We start from the raw sequence: 18,375 nt of genomic DNA, 5'->3' as shown, positions 1-18,375 counted from the left end.
TTTTGTAATTTCACAAGGACTGGCAGTGGTGGAAAAAGTACTCCATTTTTTTACACAAGTTAAAGCAGTGGTTCTCAAACTTTTTCATGTCAAGGACCCCCAAATTGACACTTATTAGCCCGTGGACCCCCATTTCAGAAGATATAACAGGGACCCCCATAAGAGAAGATTTTTTTTACGGCTCTAGCAGTGATTCTCAACCATTTTCATTTCAAGGACCCCCAGTTTGACATGCATTAGGGCTACAGACCCCCATTTAATGGCATTTATATCACTTGGACGGTTGGACCGCAATTTATATTGTAAAATCTATGTCAATTTAACTCTGAGAGTGTACACATGGTTCCATTTGTACACTCTCTGAGTTACAGACCCATAAGGGTCCATTTGGTTCCTATCCATCATTCAGCTGGGGACCCCCTGGAACCCTCAAGTACCCCTGGGGGTCCCCGGACCCCACTTTGAGAACCAATTAGTTAAAGTATCAATACTGCAATGTAGAAATACCCTGTTATTGGAATCACAATGTACTTAAAGTACCAAAAGTAAAAGTACCCATTATGCAGAAATGTCCCACTTCAAGTGTTCAAAATGTATTGACATCTTTTGAAAATAGCAGATCTACAAGCTCACATTGTGTCGCATCGCATTGTGAGCTTGTAGATCTGCTATTTTCAAATGGCCAAAATGCATATTGGGCTGAAGTGGTTATTGTGCATATTTTGTAACAAAAATATACAAAGTATTCTAGTAACTAAAGTTTTCAAATAATTGTAGTTGAGTAAAAGTATAATATTTGCCTCTGAGATGTAATGGAGTAGAAGTAAAAGTACTGAAAATTGTAAATACCCCTAACTGTACTTAAGTACTGTGTATTTCAGTAAATGTACTTTGTTACTTTACACCACTGATGCATATTGTCAGCTGTGCCGACAAGATGGGACTAGATCAGAGGTTCTCAAACTTTTATCATTTCAAGGACTGCTCCCCCATATAACTCTGTTACAGACATGTTAAGGGTCCATTTGCAACCCTCTCAAACATGAGGGTCCCTGCCTGGACCCCACTTTGAGAACCACTGGACTAGATGGCGATGCATCTAATAAATCATCTATGCAAATGATTCACTGTTCAGTGTTCATAGAAAAAATAATTTCACCCACTTCTTTACACCAGTAAACCTGTGATGTGTTGAATGTCGATTTAACTCCCTTAACGGACCCATAATGGTCCGTTTAGTTTCATTAGAACATTCTCAGGGTTTACACATGGATTTTACTGTGTACATAGGTTAACTACATAAATGTTCGCAATAGGATCTTTAAAGTCTCTGCATGCTTCAACCCGTCTCATGGAAACAAAATGGAAATACAGCACTGTAGCATTTCTCATATGTGGGAGTTTATTATTTCACTGTAACACAAAGACTACAGCAGCTTCTTACAGCCTTTATTTTATTTTGGGTAGATTTCTCTTTCTTTAAAGGGAATGTTGATAAACAACTTATGTTGTCTTAGTCAGTAATCCCCTTTAAAACATTATATTACATCTTACAGCTGGAGAATAGAGTATGAAGGAATTAGACAGGACCTTCAAAAAAATAAAATAACAGAGCCATATGAGAGTACATGTCAAAGTCACAAGCCAAACTCCATAAGATAAATCACTACAATGAACAGAGAATTAAGACAAAGTGGGTTGCTTCTCAGAACCGTTATCATGTGACCTTTGACCTACCATGTGACCTACTCTACTCACTCAGAGCCCTGTCCTCTGACCTGACACCTGATGAACCCCCGGCCCCTTCCTTCCCCATGTTTGATAATTTAAAACATTCAGATATCTTTTTTTTTTCAATATAATTGTCTGAAATTAGAATAGATAAAAAATACAATACCATCGACTGTAGAATGGTTAAGTCAACTTCATTAAAAAACAAAACAAAAGAAAGGACAGAAAGGAATGTCAAGGGGGGTACTAGAGAATGTCCTCTGGTTGAAAAAAACAAACCAAAAAAAACAATAAAAAGTAAAAAAGTATACATTCCTAATCATGCAAGATACAAATTTTAATTTAAATATTTTGCACAGAAAAAAATGTTAATTAGTACAATGTTTGATTAGGAGTCATTTAACAGTTTCATTTATATCAGCCAAAGCATTTTCAAACACCATTTTATATATATATATATATATATATATATATATATATATATATATATATATATATATATATATATATATATATATATATATATATATATATATATATATATATATATATATATATATAGTACACACAGTGTAGTATACAGTATGTGTGTGTCCTTAGTTACTAATGACATTCCTGAACAACAGTTCATCAACTCTGTATTCAAACTCTACTACTCAACAGAAGATGCTCGTGGAATGGCTGGTCTGACATCATCATCTACAGTTGTTGACAAAGACTAAGGGAACAAAGGGCTAACCAGAATATAGAAACAAAAAGTCAGTTATAAGTCTTGCTACTATTACGTCAAGCTGGACCAGGCAGTGACTTGAGATAATGATTACAGAAACCAAGACGATGAATAAAATGCCTCGGAGCAAAAGGACACCGTTTTTAATGGTCATTCACACTCATTTTGTCAATTCACAAAGGAGTGGCAAGGCAGTTCTGAGGAACGACACCTCTGCTATGTGACGTGCAGGAGCTATTGTGATGTTAAATTCTAAGTGGCACAAGCGCAAAAGGTTAGATGACCTATGAGACAGACAATTATATTACGGTATGTTGCTAAAAGAGTAGTTACTTACCCATGGTGGGAGCCACTCCAACTAATACTGATCAAAAATGAGCACGGTAAGTGACCACACTTAGCAAAATTATGATATATTTATTCTTTCATCCCCAAAGTCTATCCCAAAGTAACCTTGTGTTTACAACATCTTCAACGACTAGACGGTTAAACAAGAGAAATTACACTAAGTTTAACTGGGTCAGTCGCTAGCTTAAGTAAACAACAACTGGCCTTCATTTGATGCAAGTTAGTAAAGCTAAAAGAGAAGCAGGGAAAGGTCTCTACATGGGCAAGTTGTTCTCTTCCAGATTTTTCAGTCAGCAGTGAGCATATTATCCTTCAGTGTTATCACTGCACTAAATCACAACATAAAATTATACTACACTACCCCATCCATGAATGTATAACCAGGGAGCAAGCTGTGGGGGGCTCACGGTCATCAGCTTGACAGCTGACTTTTTATTGGGTGAAAGTGTATACGAGTATTGGATCCAAGCTCACAGAGCTACTCTGATGCTGCTACTTCCATATGTACAACGTTCCGATGAACACAACTCTTTATCCTCATCATTTCTTAATTCTCTGGATGGGGCAAAGTGCTAGCTCAGGCTTTTGAATTCCTGGAGCGATTGATATGTAGCAAGAACGTGGGAAGAGGGGGTATTGGAGGGGTCAAACTGCAGCTTAGCACAGTTGGAACACGGAGCAGAAACACTGGGGGAGGCGGGGACGCAGGGTTCAACGAGACACAGAGTGCTGGGGTCGGTCTGCCTGCATGGTCAAGGCACAGAGCAAAACCACCCATCTACGAAAAAGAACACAAAAAAAGAACAAAAAAACACCCGTAGTACCATAAGTAGCCTCCCTAACCTGGGTCCTTTTAAATAAACATTAGCAGGTCTGATGTGGGCCTTGCCCAGTTTGATCCGGTCACATACAGCAGGGCCAAGGCACTGCTGCAAGTCTAAACTTCTGCCTCTGCTCAACATTTCACAGTGCAATTTCCCCTTCAGGTACCAGATCAGTGATAGGTGACCATGTTAAGAGTCCATATTATTTTTCCAGCTAGGACCAGTCTGAGGAAGTCGGTCACACAATTTCCAGGACAAGACGTGAGCATTTAGTGACAAACGCAAAAGGTCAGGGGAAAGAAAGGCGCAGACAGGCTTCAGACAAAAAAAACAAAAAACAAATCAAGCATCAAACAAACAACAAAATAATCTCAAAACAATAAAAACACAATTCAACCATCAACAACAAAAAAGTCCAGTTGTCAGATTACATTACATGACCGTCACAGACTCTAAAGGCCAATAGAGTGGAGGGTGGAGGATACATGGGACAGAACAGGGAACGCCAGCGATTCAGATGTCACAGGCTCAGTATAGAGTTGGAGACAGACGGGTGCAGTGGGAGCTGAGCAGGAAGGAAGAGTTTTGAAAACCAGGAAGTTAGGAAGCAAAAACCAAAGTGCACCAGGAGGGAGTGAGTATGTGCAACTAGTTTGTAAAACAACATCAAGTGTTGGGTAACGAGCTCAAGAGCGCAGAAGGGGGAGAGAAAAAAAGACACTGAGTGAAAAGAAGGTTTGATGAAGGAAAACTTCTTGCGAATCTGTGGACTCATAAACATGGGCAAATACTGGGAAGGTCAAAGCCGCAGTGTTTCATATGATTACGTGTTTCAGCATGGGGGGAGTGCGGGGTAGGGGAGTGTAGTGAGTGGGGGGTGGACAGGAGGGTGGTAGGGGCACCCTGGGGCTGTCAGACACAATCAGCACTGAGAGAAGGTCTGCTTGATCTCATCCAGCACATTCCCAAGCAGCGACGGCTCGTCACATTTAGCGTCGATGGTCACGGTCTGATCAGCCTGAGAGTGAGGGAGAGAGACAGGGTTAGAGGATGGTGACCAGATGTCCTGGTTTCGAAAAATATCTAAAACACTAACAAACTGTCCCGGTTTTAGCCACAGTTAGAATAGTAACACTTGTTTTGAGCGGTTACATGGATGTCCATCATGCTCTGTTCTGTTGGCAAGTGCAGTCACATGGTGTGCTAAAATAATTGTCCCCTATCCTGATGAAAACACAAAAAAGAAAGTAAAAGAAATTGTCAATAATAGTGAAAATAGCCGATCTACAAGCTAGCTCAACACGTTGATCTAGGATTTAACTGATTAAAGGTCCCGGATTTGGATTTTCATCCTAGGTTTAAGTCATAGATACCTTCATAAATGTGTGTGTGTCAGGGTGTGTTTGACTAACAGTAAAATTATGCATGGAACACTGATGAACAGACGAGAGGAAGTCACTTACAACTTTGACCAGCATACAGACGTGGTGACCCTGGATAGACCTGCTGTACATGGAGGCACAGGAGTCGATCCTCTCCACAACTAATTGAACAAGACACGACAGAGCACAAGAGTGAGCTTGACAACTGTATGGTTACATTGAGAGAAACATTAGTTCACACTGGATGATTGTACAGTGTGCGCGTCGGCACGTGGGTGCATATGAGACTTGGGTAGCAGATGGATATCATTTACTGCATCAGTCAACACATTTTGAGATGTGGAATCACAAAAAAGAAAACTAAACAATTTGGCCTTATGTGATAACGCCAACCAAGTGTGTGTACCAGAGAAGTGGTGGTGGAAGCAGATCCTGGCCAGTAGATGGTGGAAGGGCATGTTAACTCCCTCCAGTCGGACACAACTGCCCTTCAGGTCCCCTGATTCCAGCAGCTTTGCAAATGCATCACTGGTCAAAGAAATACACTTTCACGTTACATCATATTTAATGATTTTATACAGCTTTACCTTGAACAAACAGACAGAGAGAAATTATATGAACTATCACAAGGGGAAACAAAGCACATTAGTTTTCACAAACAGTCTTCTCATCACAGAGGAAAATCCTTTTAAAAAGCCAAACTATATGTTGAGTGAGGTCAAAATGTTTGTAAAAGCATGCAGACGCTCAAAATTAGGGGTGCTCCGATTGGGTTCCGATCCCAATCCATGATTTTCCCCTCAGGATCGGCCGATTCTGATCTTGTTATACTTATTTTAATCATTTTATTTTTTTGCTTATTAGCTAAAAAAAATAAAAAAAGCTTTTCCATTCAGACATTCCAGTATACGACTGGTGTCATATTTCCATAAACACAATAATAATTGTTTAGTTAACACCACTGTCTGCCTGCGCGTGTGTGTGTGTGTGTGGGGCCATGTGAGGGCATGTCTGGGCATGTTCAAAGCTGAGAAACCATTTTAATGTTAAACATTAAACATAAATGAATTGTTACCCTTACAATATGCTTACAAGGAGAGTCCCTTTCTGCTGTAATGGGAGTACTTTGGTCCAGCTGTTGAGGATCGATAGTGATAAGAGTCGATCTTGGGGGTCGTGGGGTTTAAGTTGGTTATAAAAAGATCAGTTTTTCTGGATATGGTAATTTGGCAACGACCGATCGATAATTTGGAGTGAAAATCGGCCGATTTACATCAGTGGCGCGTCACTACTCAAAATGTCAGCTAGGGTGGTAGTTTTTTAATAAATATCCAAGGAGGCATAATCCAGTGAGCAGATTCTATTTTTCTGGGAGCAATATGTTGACCATGGAAGTAGCTGGTGGGTGTATGCTACTGGACTCACCTGTAACAGGGAGTAGTGATCAGGTATGAGGTGCATGTAAAGTGCAGTTTGAATTCCAGTTTCTCATGAGTGGAGGAGTCATCAGTCTGTAAGAACACAACACAACAATAAGAAAAGACAAGCACGTTGTTCAGCCAGAAAATATTTGAAAAGTACAATTGATTTGATAGGTAATATATAATATATCTGTGTGTGTGTGTGTCTGTGTCTGTGTCTGTGTCTGTGTCTGTGTGTGTGTGTGTGTGTGTGTGTGTGTGTGTGTGTATGTATGTATGTATGTATGTATGTATATATATATATATATATATATATATATATATATATATATATATATATATATATATATATATGAAAAACTATTGTCAGTTATGTCCATACACATTTTGGATTATTACATTTTCAGTCCAGCACAAATAATCCTACATTTACATGTCAGTATCTAGCATGTGTAAGTTCCCACAGACCTTGACAATGAAGGTGAGGGTTCCCTTCAGCTTTTGAGGCATTACGATGCTCTGCACAGCGAAGACGAAACGTGCCTCGTTTGACACACCTGAGGCATGAGGGAAAAAGTATCAGTGTCAACAGGATTTGATACAACATGCCGGGTCACTGGTCATTTATCTCATGAAAGATATGACACGCATTCATATAAATGCTTCTACAGTAGAGCAGGGCGATATCAAGAATTATGAACAAAAGTGAAAACAGCAGATCTCACGACGCATCTGCAAGTACCACCATTGTACAACAAAGTATAATACAGGGTTAAGTGGTAATCAGACTAATTGATTTAGCTGATTATAAAAAATCTATACCACGACTTTTTTCTGTTCTGGCCCCACAGTGGTGGAATGAACTTCCCACTGATGTCAGGACAGCAGAGTCACTGCCCATGGTGATTAGTAGTTTTCGTTCCCTACCTATGTTGAATACACTTATTGTAAGTCGCTTTGGATAAAAGCGTCTGCTAAATGACTGTAATGTAATGTAATGTAATGTAATTGTGGTATGTCGATTCATTGATATGTAAGGAGAAAAAAAAATCGTTGCTTCTTGATTATTCGGTTGTAAGTCGGTTATTGGTTCTAAATATCAATCTAAGTTTCCATATATATATTTTTTGGTTAATTACCCAGCCCTGTTCTAGACAAAAAAAAACATTTTTGTATATATAAAGGGAAGTCATGTACACTGACCTGGGGGTAGTTGGAAGGGCACAGTGAGGCCATCGTGTGGGCCTGCCCCTTCTGGCCTCTGCAGTTTGGAGTTCAGCGAATCCAGGACATTGAATTCCATGGATTTAAGGAAGCTATCACACTTGTTTTCAAATATGACCGACACAACAACCTGACTGCCATCCTGTAAATTCCCCTGGATGTCACACACCTGGAGAAGAAAAGGGAAAAAAAAATACTTAATTAAGATGTTAATTTATCTTTATTGTTCTTGCCTTTCTCTCCTTGTCTCCTTAACTCCAGTGCATGCAAAAACACAGCAAATTCACTCCCTATTCCTAATAACCAATTAACCAACTCCCCAACATCGAACCATGCCTCACTTTGTTAAAGAAAATAGTATGAGCGCTGGTTGGACAACACACAAGAGGAATTCAATCTCAGAAAGCAATACAGCATTATTGTGCCACAGTAAGCAAATCAACATTTCTCAAAACAATTAGTTGGATTACGCTCATCAGATTACGAGGCTATTCTATGAAAAGAGAGAGAGAGAGAGAGAGAGAGAGAGAGGGAACACAGCAACCAATGAATGAATCACTCATATTCTGTCATGAGAAGAACCTCAGCCAGTACCTGATCACCATCCTCCATCATCTTTAAAAACAGAGGGAGAAAGAGAACGGGCAACATATTGTGTGTTATTCACCTACTGATGCTGCTGGATTTATTACTTTATTAGAATAAACAACTTTCTCCAAACAACTTCAAGGAACCAGTGATATAGTACCATGTAAAAACAATAGGTGGTTCTTAATTCACTTAATATTGCCGTTAATCAATGTGTGTTAAGGTAGCTCTCCACCGCACCGACGTTGGCGGCTCTAAGTGTTTGAAAGCGTCTGTTGACGAAAATCTGCTGTTGAATGGGTGGTGGATAGTGGGTACACTGTTGCGCCGGGTCTTAAGTTGTAGGCAAGCGTCGAAAGCCGACGAGCTCGACCGTCAGATAGCAGCGGGCTTGTTGTTGCAAAAGACATAAAGCCATAGGCTAGTAAAATACAAAGTCATAGGCTATTTTTAGCAGCACTATGGTGCTAAAACAGTCAGTCTGTGTCGGCTCTCAGGTGCATTCAGCAACTTTTTTTTTTTCACACCTTCCAACCGACTGATCTCCCGACTTCATTCAACTGCCAGTCTGTAGTAATCTGTGGTCTGTTAGTCTGGAGAGCTACCTTAAAGGGACACCATCATGCTGTTGATGTGTATTTCAGTTAATTGTGGATGATTATCATAGTCCATCGCAGCGTTGGGCAACCTTGTCTTTTTGATCGACCAGACATCTTGATGAGCTATTGACTATTGAGTTGATCAAAAACCACCATTCACACCATCTGGCAAAAGCTGCCAAATGGGGCAGCACAAATTAACATAGCAATGGCCCTGGCTGTAAATCAGTGGGCCAGTGTTTAACCTGTTAAGTACTACTAGGCTACATTTAAACCACCGCTAAACAGACGAGACAACAGTCTCGCCAAGAGAAAGAAGACACTGAGCAGTCTGTTTTCACAAATCCAGTTAGTAAAGTTAATGGGCTGCAACGCCGTAGCCTCCTATCATGTGTGCTACATTTTTGCCAAACACAAAAAATAATTTCAGGGAAACGAGAGTTATGCATATAACTAAGGTTCTACGAATTCCGGATGACCGCCAGAGGCAGTGTTTTCAACACCTGGATATTCATCGCGCGCTCGCGCATAGGTCGAATATTAATACCAACAAAGTCACTCGTGACCTGTGTACGCGCACGTCACCTATATAGGTACGGTGTACACAGCGATCATCCTCTTGAAATCTTTTCGTCGAGAATGAGATTCCGAGTGACAGTCAACTCTGGCGGTCATCCGGAATTCGTAGAACCTTAGTTATATGCATAACTCTCGTTCTACTTCATTCCTCCTGACCGCCAGAGGCAGTGTTTTCAACACCTGGATGACTAATACCAACATAGTCACGAGGAACCTGCCCTTACCTGACCATCAGTTGCAGGTTGAAGAGGCCGACAGCACCGCCATCGCCACGGGATGAGGGGCGGCCACGTTCACCCTATAGAAGCGGGCAAACGTGCAGGAGGAAGCCCACGCTGCTGCAGCACATATGTCAGCCAGTGGGACACCCCTCAATGCAGCCCAGGAGGTGGACACGCTCCTGGTCGAATGACATCTCACAGGAGGAACAGGCAAACCCTTGCGTTCGTAGGCCTGCAGAATGGCATCAACAATCCAGTGAGAAAGTCGTTGTTTGGACAGAGCACACCCTTTCCTGTGCCCTCCATAACAGAGAAACAGTGCGTCCGACTTCCGAAACACAGAAGTCACGTCCACATACTGCCTCAGGGCCCGGATGGGGCACAGCAACCCACCATCAGGATGCGATCCCTCCGTTCCTGGCTGTGGGGCATAAGCCGTCAATCCGACAGGCTGGTTGATATGGAAGGCTGACAGCCTTTTAGGAAGAAAGGAGGGGTTGGGCCACATAGTAACCCCCGACCCATCCGAAGCCCACCTCAAACAGTCCCTAGCGACAGACAGGGCCTGGAGTTCTCCCACTCGCTTGGCAGATGTAATGGCGAGGAGGAAGGCGGTTTTAACCGACAGCCACCTGAGATGAGCCCGCTCCAGCGGCTCGAACGGCGGAGAACACAATGCTTCTAGGACCGTAGGCAAGTCCCACGAGGGCACCCGAGTGACATGCGGGGGGTGCAATCTCAGAGCCCCCTTCAGGTAGCGACTCACCAAAGGATGAGATCCCACAGTACGACCGTCCACCAGCCCATGCTGAGCCGAAATGGCGGCAACATACACCCTCATTGTAGAGGCTGAGAGCCCCTTATCCAGCAAAGTCTGTAGATAGCGGAGCAGCATTGGTACCGAGCACATGACTGGATCCGCCTGTTGGCCCTCACACCAACTACGGAACAATTTCCATCGGTTAGAGTACAGCGCTCTAGTGGAGGGTGCACGAGCGTTAAGCAAGGTATGGACAACCGCCTGGTCGCAGGAGTTCATCAGTGAACCCGGCCTCTCAGGGGCCAAACATGAAGCTGGAGCCGATCTGGCTGGTGATGCCAAATGCGGCCCCCTACTTGCGACAGGAGATCCGGCCTCGATGGGAGAGGCCAAGGTGCTCCGTTGAGAAGCCGTCGGATCATGGGAAACCATATCCTCCCCGGCCAGTATGGAGCCACCAGCAGCACCGTGTGACCGCATGTGGCGATTCTGTGAAGTGTCAGCCCGAGCAGTGGAATTGGAGGGAATGCGTACAAGAGGCAGTCTAGGGGCCATGGGTAGGCTAATGCGTCCTGCCCCAATGGACTGGTTGGATCCGACAGGGAGAACCACAGTCGACAGTGTGTTGATGTGCTCGAAGCAAACAGATCCACTTCTGCTCTCCCGTACCTCTCCCAGATCTCCTGGACCACTGAGGGGTCCAATCTCCACTCGCCTGGAGGAGGACTCTGGCGAGAAAGCATATCTGCAGCCTGGTTGTGAACACCTGGCAGATGTACTGCCCTGAGACTGGCAAGGCGAGGAAAAGCCCACTGAAGAAGTCTCTGAGCCTCCTGCAGAGACTGCCTGGACCTGACACCTCCCTGATGGTTCACATGGTAGACCGTTGACGTATTGTCTGATCGGACAAGGACATGTTTCCCTTCCAAGGCTGGAAGGAAATGTTTGAGGGCTAAGTACACTGCGCGGAGCTCCAGTGCATTTATATGTAGTCCCTGCTGAGCGGCCCAGGTTCCTCTGACTGTCCTGTGATTCCACACAGCCCCCCAGCCTGAGAGAGATGCATCCGTCACCACTATCTCCCGGCGAGAGGGTAGTGAGCCCATGGCGACGCCCCGGCACAGACTCGCCCTCCTTCTCCAGGGTTCTAGCAGCCCACGGCACTGGCTGGAGTTCCTCACCAGCCTCTTCTGGTGCCTCTTGGGGTCGAGGCCTAAGCCGTTGACCAACAGCTGCAGGGGGCGCAACGAAAGGAGTCCCAGGGGCACAATTGCGGATGCCGCAATCAATGTGCCCAGCAAACGAAGGAGCAGGCCGTATGTCAGCCTTGTACTCCCCCGTACACGAGCAACAAGGCCCACAATATCCTCCACTCTCCGCGGGGAGGGGCAGGCCCGCATTGAAACTGAGTTGAGGGCGATGCCGATGAACACAGTGGTTTGACTGGGAGCCAGAGAGCTCTTGGCGAGATTCACCGTGAGCCCTAGCTGAGCGGCATGGGCCAGGAGGGTGGACGTATCGCTGAGTGCCTGCTCTTGGTTCGAAGCACATACCAGCCAATCGTCTAAATATGGGAGGATCCGCATGCCTCTGGCTTGCAGCGGAGCAAGCGCCGCCGCTACGCATCTGGTGAAGATCCGGGGGGCGAGAGAGAGCCCGAATGGGAGCACCCGGAACTGATAAGCCCGCTCCTTGAAAGCAAAGCGGAGAAACTGTCTGTGGTGTGGTGCTATTGGCACATGAAAATAAGCATCTTTCAGGTCGATGCTTGTGAACCAATCGTTTTCTGACACAGCCTGGAGAACATCCACTGTGCGCAGCATTCGGAAACGAAAAACCTTCAGGTACTGATTCAACTGCCTGAGGTCGAGGATCGGCCGAAGGCTGCCGTCCCTCTTCGGAATAAGGAAATAAATGGAGTAGAACCCTCTTAGCTGAGCTGAACCAGGTACATACTCTATGGCTCTCTTCTCTAGGAGCTCTGAAATCTCCCGGCTGAGGGCTTGAGACCTCAGCGGGTCGTCGACCACCGTCATTCGTACCCCTGTGAAACTTGGGGGCCGACGTCTGAATTGAATCCTGTAACCCTTGGACAGCGTTGTCACCACCCAAGGGTCTGAAGTCAAGGCTTCCCAGCGGCTGAGATGTTGCGGGGTGAACCGGCTGGGGCCCGGGTCGGGAGAGTCACCTCCGACCCCCCTGGTCCTGAAATGGTTTAGAGGATCGGCTGGCAGGGGCCCCACGCCTAGGAGCCCTGCCTGTGGGCGGCCGGAATGAAGGCTGTTGGGGGCCCTGTTCGGGTTGGCCCTGCCTCGGAAAGGGACGTCTGGCTCCCGAGGAGCTCTGGCCCCTGGCTGCAGGGTACGGAGTACCCGTGCGTCTATGCTGAGGTGGCGGTGCTGGGCGTAAGTCCGCAAACTGGCGCCTGGACTTGTTCGCTTGAACACTGCGCTCCAAGGCCTCTTGAGCTGCGGGCCCAAACATCTGGCCCGGAATGACAGGCAGTGTGCGGAGTGTCCTCCTGCACCCTTCCGACAATGGGGCCTGGGCGAGCCACACCTGGCGCCGGGCCAAAGTCAGGGTGGACATCAGTCTGCCAAGTTCCCTCGTCATATAAGCGAAAGCGTGGAGTGAGGCCTCACTCAGGCTCTGTGACGGGGCATTACCCCCCGCCGTGCGGAGGGACTGGTCTAGGGCAAGTATAAGGTGGGAAAGAGAATTTCCGATACGCGCCGCCCGGGCTGCTATATCGTAGCTCCTAGTGAGGTAGTCATCGGTGACCCTGCATTGTGCTCGTGGACAACGAGCATCTGGTCTGAGGGCCTCATCTGGGGACAGTATTAAGGATGCAATGGCAGGGTCCATAGCCGGCACGTGGTCTAACCCATGTTCCCCCGCTTTGTCCATGGCCGCCAAGGTCCTGCAGTCTCGTGACAGGTGGAGACCGGCCTTGGCCCTGGGATCCGACCAACATCGCTGAAGCTCCTTGATGAAGTCCTCAGACGGTGGCACACTGAAAGAGGACTGCTGAGCGTGCCTGAAGAAGGCATTAGGAGGGGGGGCCTCCCCAGGGGGGGCATCCAGCCCAAGCTGTGACAAGGCCAACTGAATGGCCTCCCTAGCTGCATTGAACCCAGGCCCATGAGCATCTGCTCCAGACCCCTGAGAGCCTGCCACTGAGTGGGTGGGGGACCCGCCCTCTTCTTCTAGGTCCTCATGCCCTGCCGTTCCGGACGCAAACTGGGAGTCCGAGGCTGCAATAGACATCGCATCGTCCTCATGTTGATCAGCAACATTGACAGTATCATGGTCATAGTCCCCATCTCCGCTCTGGAGTGGAGACGCCGGGGCCACAGCATCAGTGCGGGGAGCCACAGGCTGCAGTTTGAGAAGAAGAGCCTTAATTTGAGCAAACTCAGAGGTCAATGTGTCCACTTTGCGAGACAACGGATCCTCCCTACGTCTCTTCTCGGCGCCTGAGGTCTCAGTACATAGGCGCTGGCGCTTAGAACTACCCCTTACAGGGCTCAATACCGGCATTCCTGAGGGAGGCACCTGGGTGTCCTCCTCAGCCATAGCCAACCTTTCTTCCCTCTCAGTGAAAGACATGGTACCGCAATTAGTGCAAGCGTCCTCTGTCAAGGCTTGCCTCAGGTGCCCAATGCCAAGACAGTGTGGGCATAGGTCATGGCCATCCTCTGATCCCAGAACAGCCGAGCACGTGTTACAGATGGCGTACATTGCCAGCGCCAAGCAGCAGCAGAGGCTAACGGTATAATAATAACAGTGGGCCGCGGTCCCTCAAAAGCGGCAGAGCGAAACACACTCCCAACGCTAATCCTTATTATTATTTTATTTCTATTGTTGTCCAGCGACCAGCAGCAGCGGGGCGAGACACACCCCCAATGCTTGCGGTATATATCCAAGCGGCAGGGCGAGAAACACCCTCAACGCTAGTCATCCTTCCTTTTTTTTCTCCTTTGTCCAGCGACCAGCAACAGTGGAGCGAGAGACACCCCCAATGCTAATTGCTAACGGTGTGCTAATACACTGGGCCGCGTACCGCGGTCCCTCAAAAGCGCCAGCTTTCTTTTATTTTATTTTTATTCCTGTCCAGCGACCAGCAACAATGGAGCGAGAGACACCCCCAATGCTAATTACTGACGGTGTACTAATACACTGGGCCGCGTACCGCGGTCCCTCAGAAGCGGCAGCTTTCTTTTATTTTATTTCTATTCCTGTCCAGCGACCAGCAACAATGGAGCAAGAGACACCCCAATGCTAATTGCTAACGGTATAATAACACACTGGGCATCAAAAGCGGCAGGGCGAAACGCCCCCAACGCTAATCCTACTATTCCTTTATTCGTATTTCTGTAAACACACACTCACCGTCGCCAATGCACGGCTATGGCTCCACGCTACTCCGTGTCACAAACAACAACAGTGGAGGGGGAAAGCTCACGATGCTAGTGTCGTTAGCTCCAGTGCTAGCAAGCAGCCGCCACAGCTGCAGGGCTGCTCCTATACGCGTCCTTTCTTTTTCTTTGTCCTTTTTTCTCTCTTTTCGGTTCCTTCCGATGCCCCTATGAACGGGGTAATCCAATATATAAAGCAGGCTACGCAGCCTCTGGAGGACGGAACCGTAGTCCGTAGCTCCAACCGTTGGTTGCAAGGCTCCAAGCGCAGCTGCAGTAGTTAATCGACCTACGCTCCGGAGGCGAAAAGATGAAAGAGGATGATCGCTGTGTACACCGTACCTATATAGGTGACGTGCGCGTACACAGGTCACGAGTGACTTTGTTGGTATTAATATTCGACCTATGCGCGAGCGCGCGATGAATATCCAGGTGTTGAAAACACTGCCTCTGGCGGTCAGGAGGAATGAAGTAGAACGAGATATTAAAGCCGTTGCTTTCAGACTTTCTGAAGCAGACTAACCCATGCAGGGTATGAATGTTTGAATGCACACACTCACACAGAAACACGTTTGTTTGTTGCTGCCCACGCCCGAGAATCAAGGACTTTAAGTGAGCGCCGGTGATCTTTTGATTTCGGTGAATTCTCTTTGAACCGTGCTCCTGCTACAAGTGACGAGTGGTCGCATCTCTTTCGCAGTATGAACGTTTGGATGACTGAGTGAGAGTGGATAATTACTGATTCCCACCCTATCGGTATGCAAGTCGGACAGTGCTACGTTGACAGCGGGCCATCCCACCACTTGATCACCTATCAACGGGGGGGGTTTAAGCCAGCAACCCTGTGTAAATTACGCCACTGCTGAAAAACGTCCCAGCCCAAACAGTAACGTAACTAATAATTGGGCCGCGCGACCCGGAAATTACAGTAATAATCCTAAAACGGGAGCAAAAGTGGCCAGTGGCCAGCACGTCCTGCTACATATCTTAATATCTACATAACATATGTATGCAAGTACTTTACATTTTTCTGAAGTGGACACTATGTACGTTGCATGTTTTCTGATCAGCACATTGATCAACGTGATCTTGTGCCAGAAAATCTTGCCCAACCCTGGTCCATAGAAACATATTTACTCATACAAATCATATTGACAGAACATTCCCCTGTCTGTCTGTTTCAGCATTTTTTGTACTTCTGTACAATTCCCATGATGCATTTTGTATACAAGCATGCCCTGGCACACCCATACAATATTATGGCTCAATGTCACTCAGATCCCCAAAACTCACCATCTTGATGTAGGAGTTCTCAGCGCACAGGCAGTAATTGGACATGGGCTGAAATGAGAGAAGAGCTCGGGTCAGGTTTGGTCATTCAGTATGCTAACTAGGCAACCGGAGCCTGCGCCCCTTTGCTGATGCAGTACAATGAACCAAGCAGTGTGTCTGAAACTCTATCAGTCAAAGATTACAGAGGAGTTCACAAGTCAGAGGTCAAAAGGTTAACGATACAGTGTCTTGAAACACCAACAATCATTTGGCGACACAGAGATCGGTGACCTCATAGTCCCCAAAACATCGATATTAAGTTGCATAGGAATGTGATGACCAAGTAATGTTACAAAGCTTAAAGAACCTCAAACGTCCCCAAAACAGTTAGTCCTACTGATGCCAACTGTCACTTCCTTAACTGAGTCGAGTTGGAAAACTCTGCAGTGATCCAGTATGAAAACTACAGTATGTCAACGTAGGAGCAAGGGTGTATGACAATTAAAGCAGAATTAAAGCCACAGGAGATCAATCTCCAAAAACACTAGCAAATCTTTCCTTGCATTATTTAATTTACTTCAATGTCTGAAAAAAACATGGTGCAGGCTGACCTATGTAAAAATCACACCCTGTGTGAAGGAAGCGGTGCCTTTGGGGCGGGGCTTCACTCATTTCAGTTCGTCCCTATTGGTGGTCTGAGTCCACTTACCAAATTTTTACTTGGTAGCATGCTGCAAACTGGAATGGTGGCTGTTTAAAGCCCAGCCAATGGGCAGACAGAGGGGGCGGGGCTTAAGTAATTACAGTTCGTCCCTATTGGTGGTTTTAGTCCATGTACAAAATTTGTACTCCCTAGCATGCTGTCAACTTGAGTTATGGCTGTTTAAAGGCCAGCCAATAGGAAGACAGAGGGGGCGGGGCTTCAGCAATTCATGCTCGTCCCCATTGGTGGTCTAAGTCCACATACCAAATTTGGACTTGGTGGCATGCTGCAAACTGGAGTTATAGCCGTTTAAAATTCCGTGCTCATCCCGTGCTTGGGGGTCCCTGGACCCCTCTTTGATAACTTCAGCAATTCATGCTCGTCCCTATTGGTGGTCTAAGTCCACATACCATATTTGGACTTGGTGGCATGCTGCAAACTGGAGTTATAGCCGTTTAGAATCCCGTGCTCATCCCGTGCTTACACGGACATCATCCCGTGCTTACACGGACACAACATACGCTGGGGGTCCCTGGACCCCTCTTTGATAAGCAGTGGCACGTGTGGCCAATGAGAGGAGAGATGGCATAGGCAATCTCCAAGTCCGTGTGTGTGTGTGTGTGTGTGTGTGTGTGTGTGTGTGTGTGTGTGTGTGTGTGCGTGTGTTTGTATGTGTTGCTTCTTTGCCGTGCTCATCCCGTGCTGATACGGACGGACGGACGGACGGACGGACGGAAATACGGACAAAGTCAAGCTTAGAGCGGTTGGCACCGCTTAAAAACATGGCGCAGGATGACCTATGTATACAAACCAGTAAACGTCTTTGATAGTTACATCCATGCCCAACGTAATGTAGTGTATATTGTAATAATCTCCGTCCCTTTTTCACAGCGATAACTCAGACAGATGTAATCCAATTTGGATCAATCAGAGTTGGGGGCAGTGTCGGGACTTGTACAATGGATGGATTTTCTTTCAAATCGCTCAAAGGGTCAAGATCACAGTGGACGGTCCAAGTTTCGCCCTATGATTATACAAGGGTGATTATGGGTTTGGTTTATTGTCAGCTGCCTGCGATGGTGGTGCCCAGTACATGAGGAATGTGCTACACCTGTGACTAACTGAGCTGATTAGGTACATAGTACATAAAGTACATAATTATTTTAAGAGTCAGCATATCATCTTTCTGTGTCTTTTGTTTTATATTGTGAGCCTCACATATACATAGCATGTGGCATCTATCTGGGTGTATTTCTATTTACATTTGTAGCTTCCCCACAATAATAGCTATGGTTACTATTCAACAATAATTTCTTAACCCTCAAGCATCTCACACACTCACACCACTGACCGGCAGAGGCTCCTCCTCCTCCTCCTCCTCCACTGTGCCGTTCGGCACAGACTCCTCTCCACCTCCGTCGCTGTGGTGGTGATGGTGGTGGTGCTTCTTCTTCTTCTTTTTCTTATCTTTCTCCTCCTTCTCCTTTTTCTGCTTCTTCTTCTTGTGCTTGGAGGACTTCTGATGACAGAACAACCACAAGCGGAGAGAGGAACGGACGTGAAAACTGAGACACG

General features: G+C 46.2%; 1 protein-coding gene across 6 annotated transcripts in view; it reads right to left on the bottom strand.

The window, feature by feature from the left end:
- Positions 1–2,284: 2,284 nt before the first annotated feature.
- The window catches only part of ap3d1 (adaptor related protein complex 3 subunit delta 1), a 41,464-nt gene continuing 25,373 nt past the window's right edge, over positions 2,285–18,375 (bottom strand). For 4 of the 6 annotated variants that reach the window (XM_084067263.1, XM_084067267.1, XM_084067264.1 and 1 more), the window contains 9 exons: positions 18,152–18,319; positions 16,119–16,166; positions 8,255–8,275; positions 7,640–7,829; positions 6,905–6,993; positions 6,441–6,526; positions 5,422–5,543; positions 5,097–5,176; positions 2,285–4,651 (listed from right to left, as the gene is read on the bottom strand). In XM_084067263.1, coding sequence (XP_083923389.1) covers positions 4,556–4,651; positions 5,097–5,176; positions 5,422–5,543; positions 6,441–6,526; positions 6,905–6,993; positions 7,640–7,829; positions 8,255–8,275; positions 16,119–16,166; positions 18,152–18,319 — 900 coding nt within the window. In that variant the 3' untranslated portion in view covers positions 2,285–4,555. The remainder of the gene's footprint in view (positions 4,652–5,096; positions 5,177–5,421; positions 5,544–6,440; positions 6,527–6,904; positions 6,994–7,639; positions 7,830–8,254; positions 8,276–16,118; positions 16,167–18,151; positions 18,320–18,375) is intronic. The other 2 variants (XM_084067265.1, XM_084067268.1) reach the window with 1 other exon arrangement.

The sequence above is a fragment of the Gymnoscopelus microlampas genome (genome assembly GCF_963454915.1).
Source record: "Gymnoscopelus microlampas genome assembly, chromosome: 9".
Classification (NCBI taxonomy): Eukaryota; Metazoa; Chordata; class Actinopteri; order Myctophiformes; family Myctophidae; genus Gymnoscopelus; species Gymnoscopelus microlampas.
This window is presented reverse-complemented; position numbering and strand designations above follow the sequence as displayed.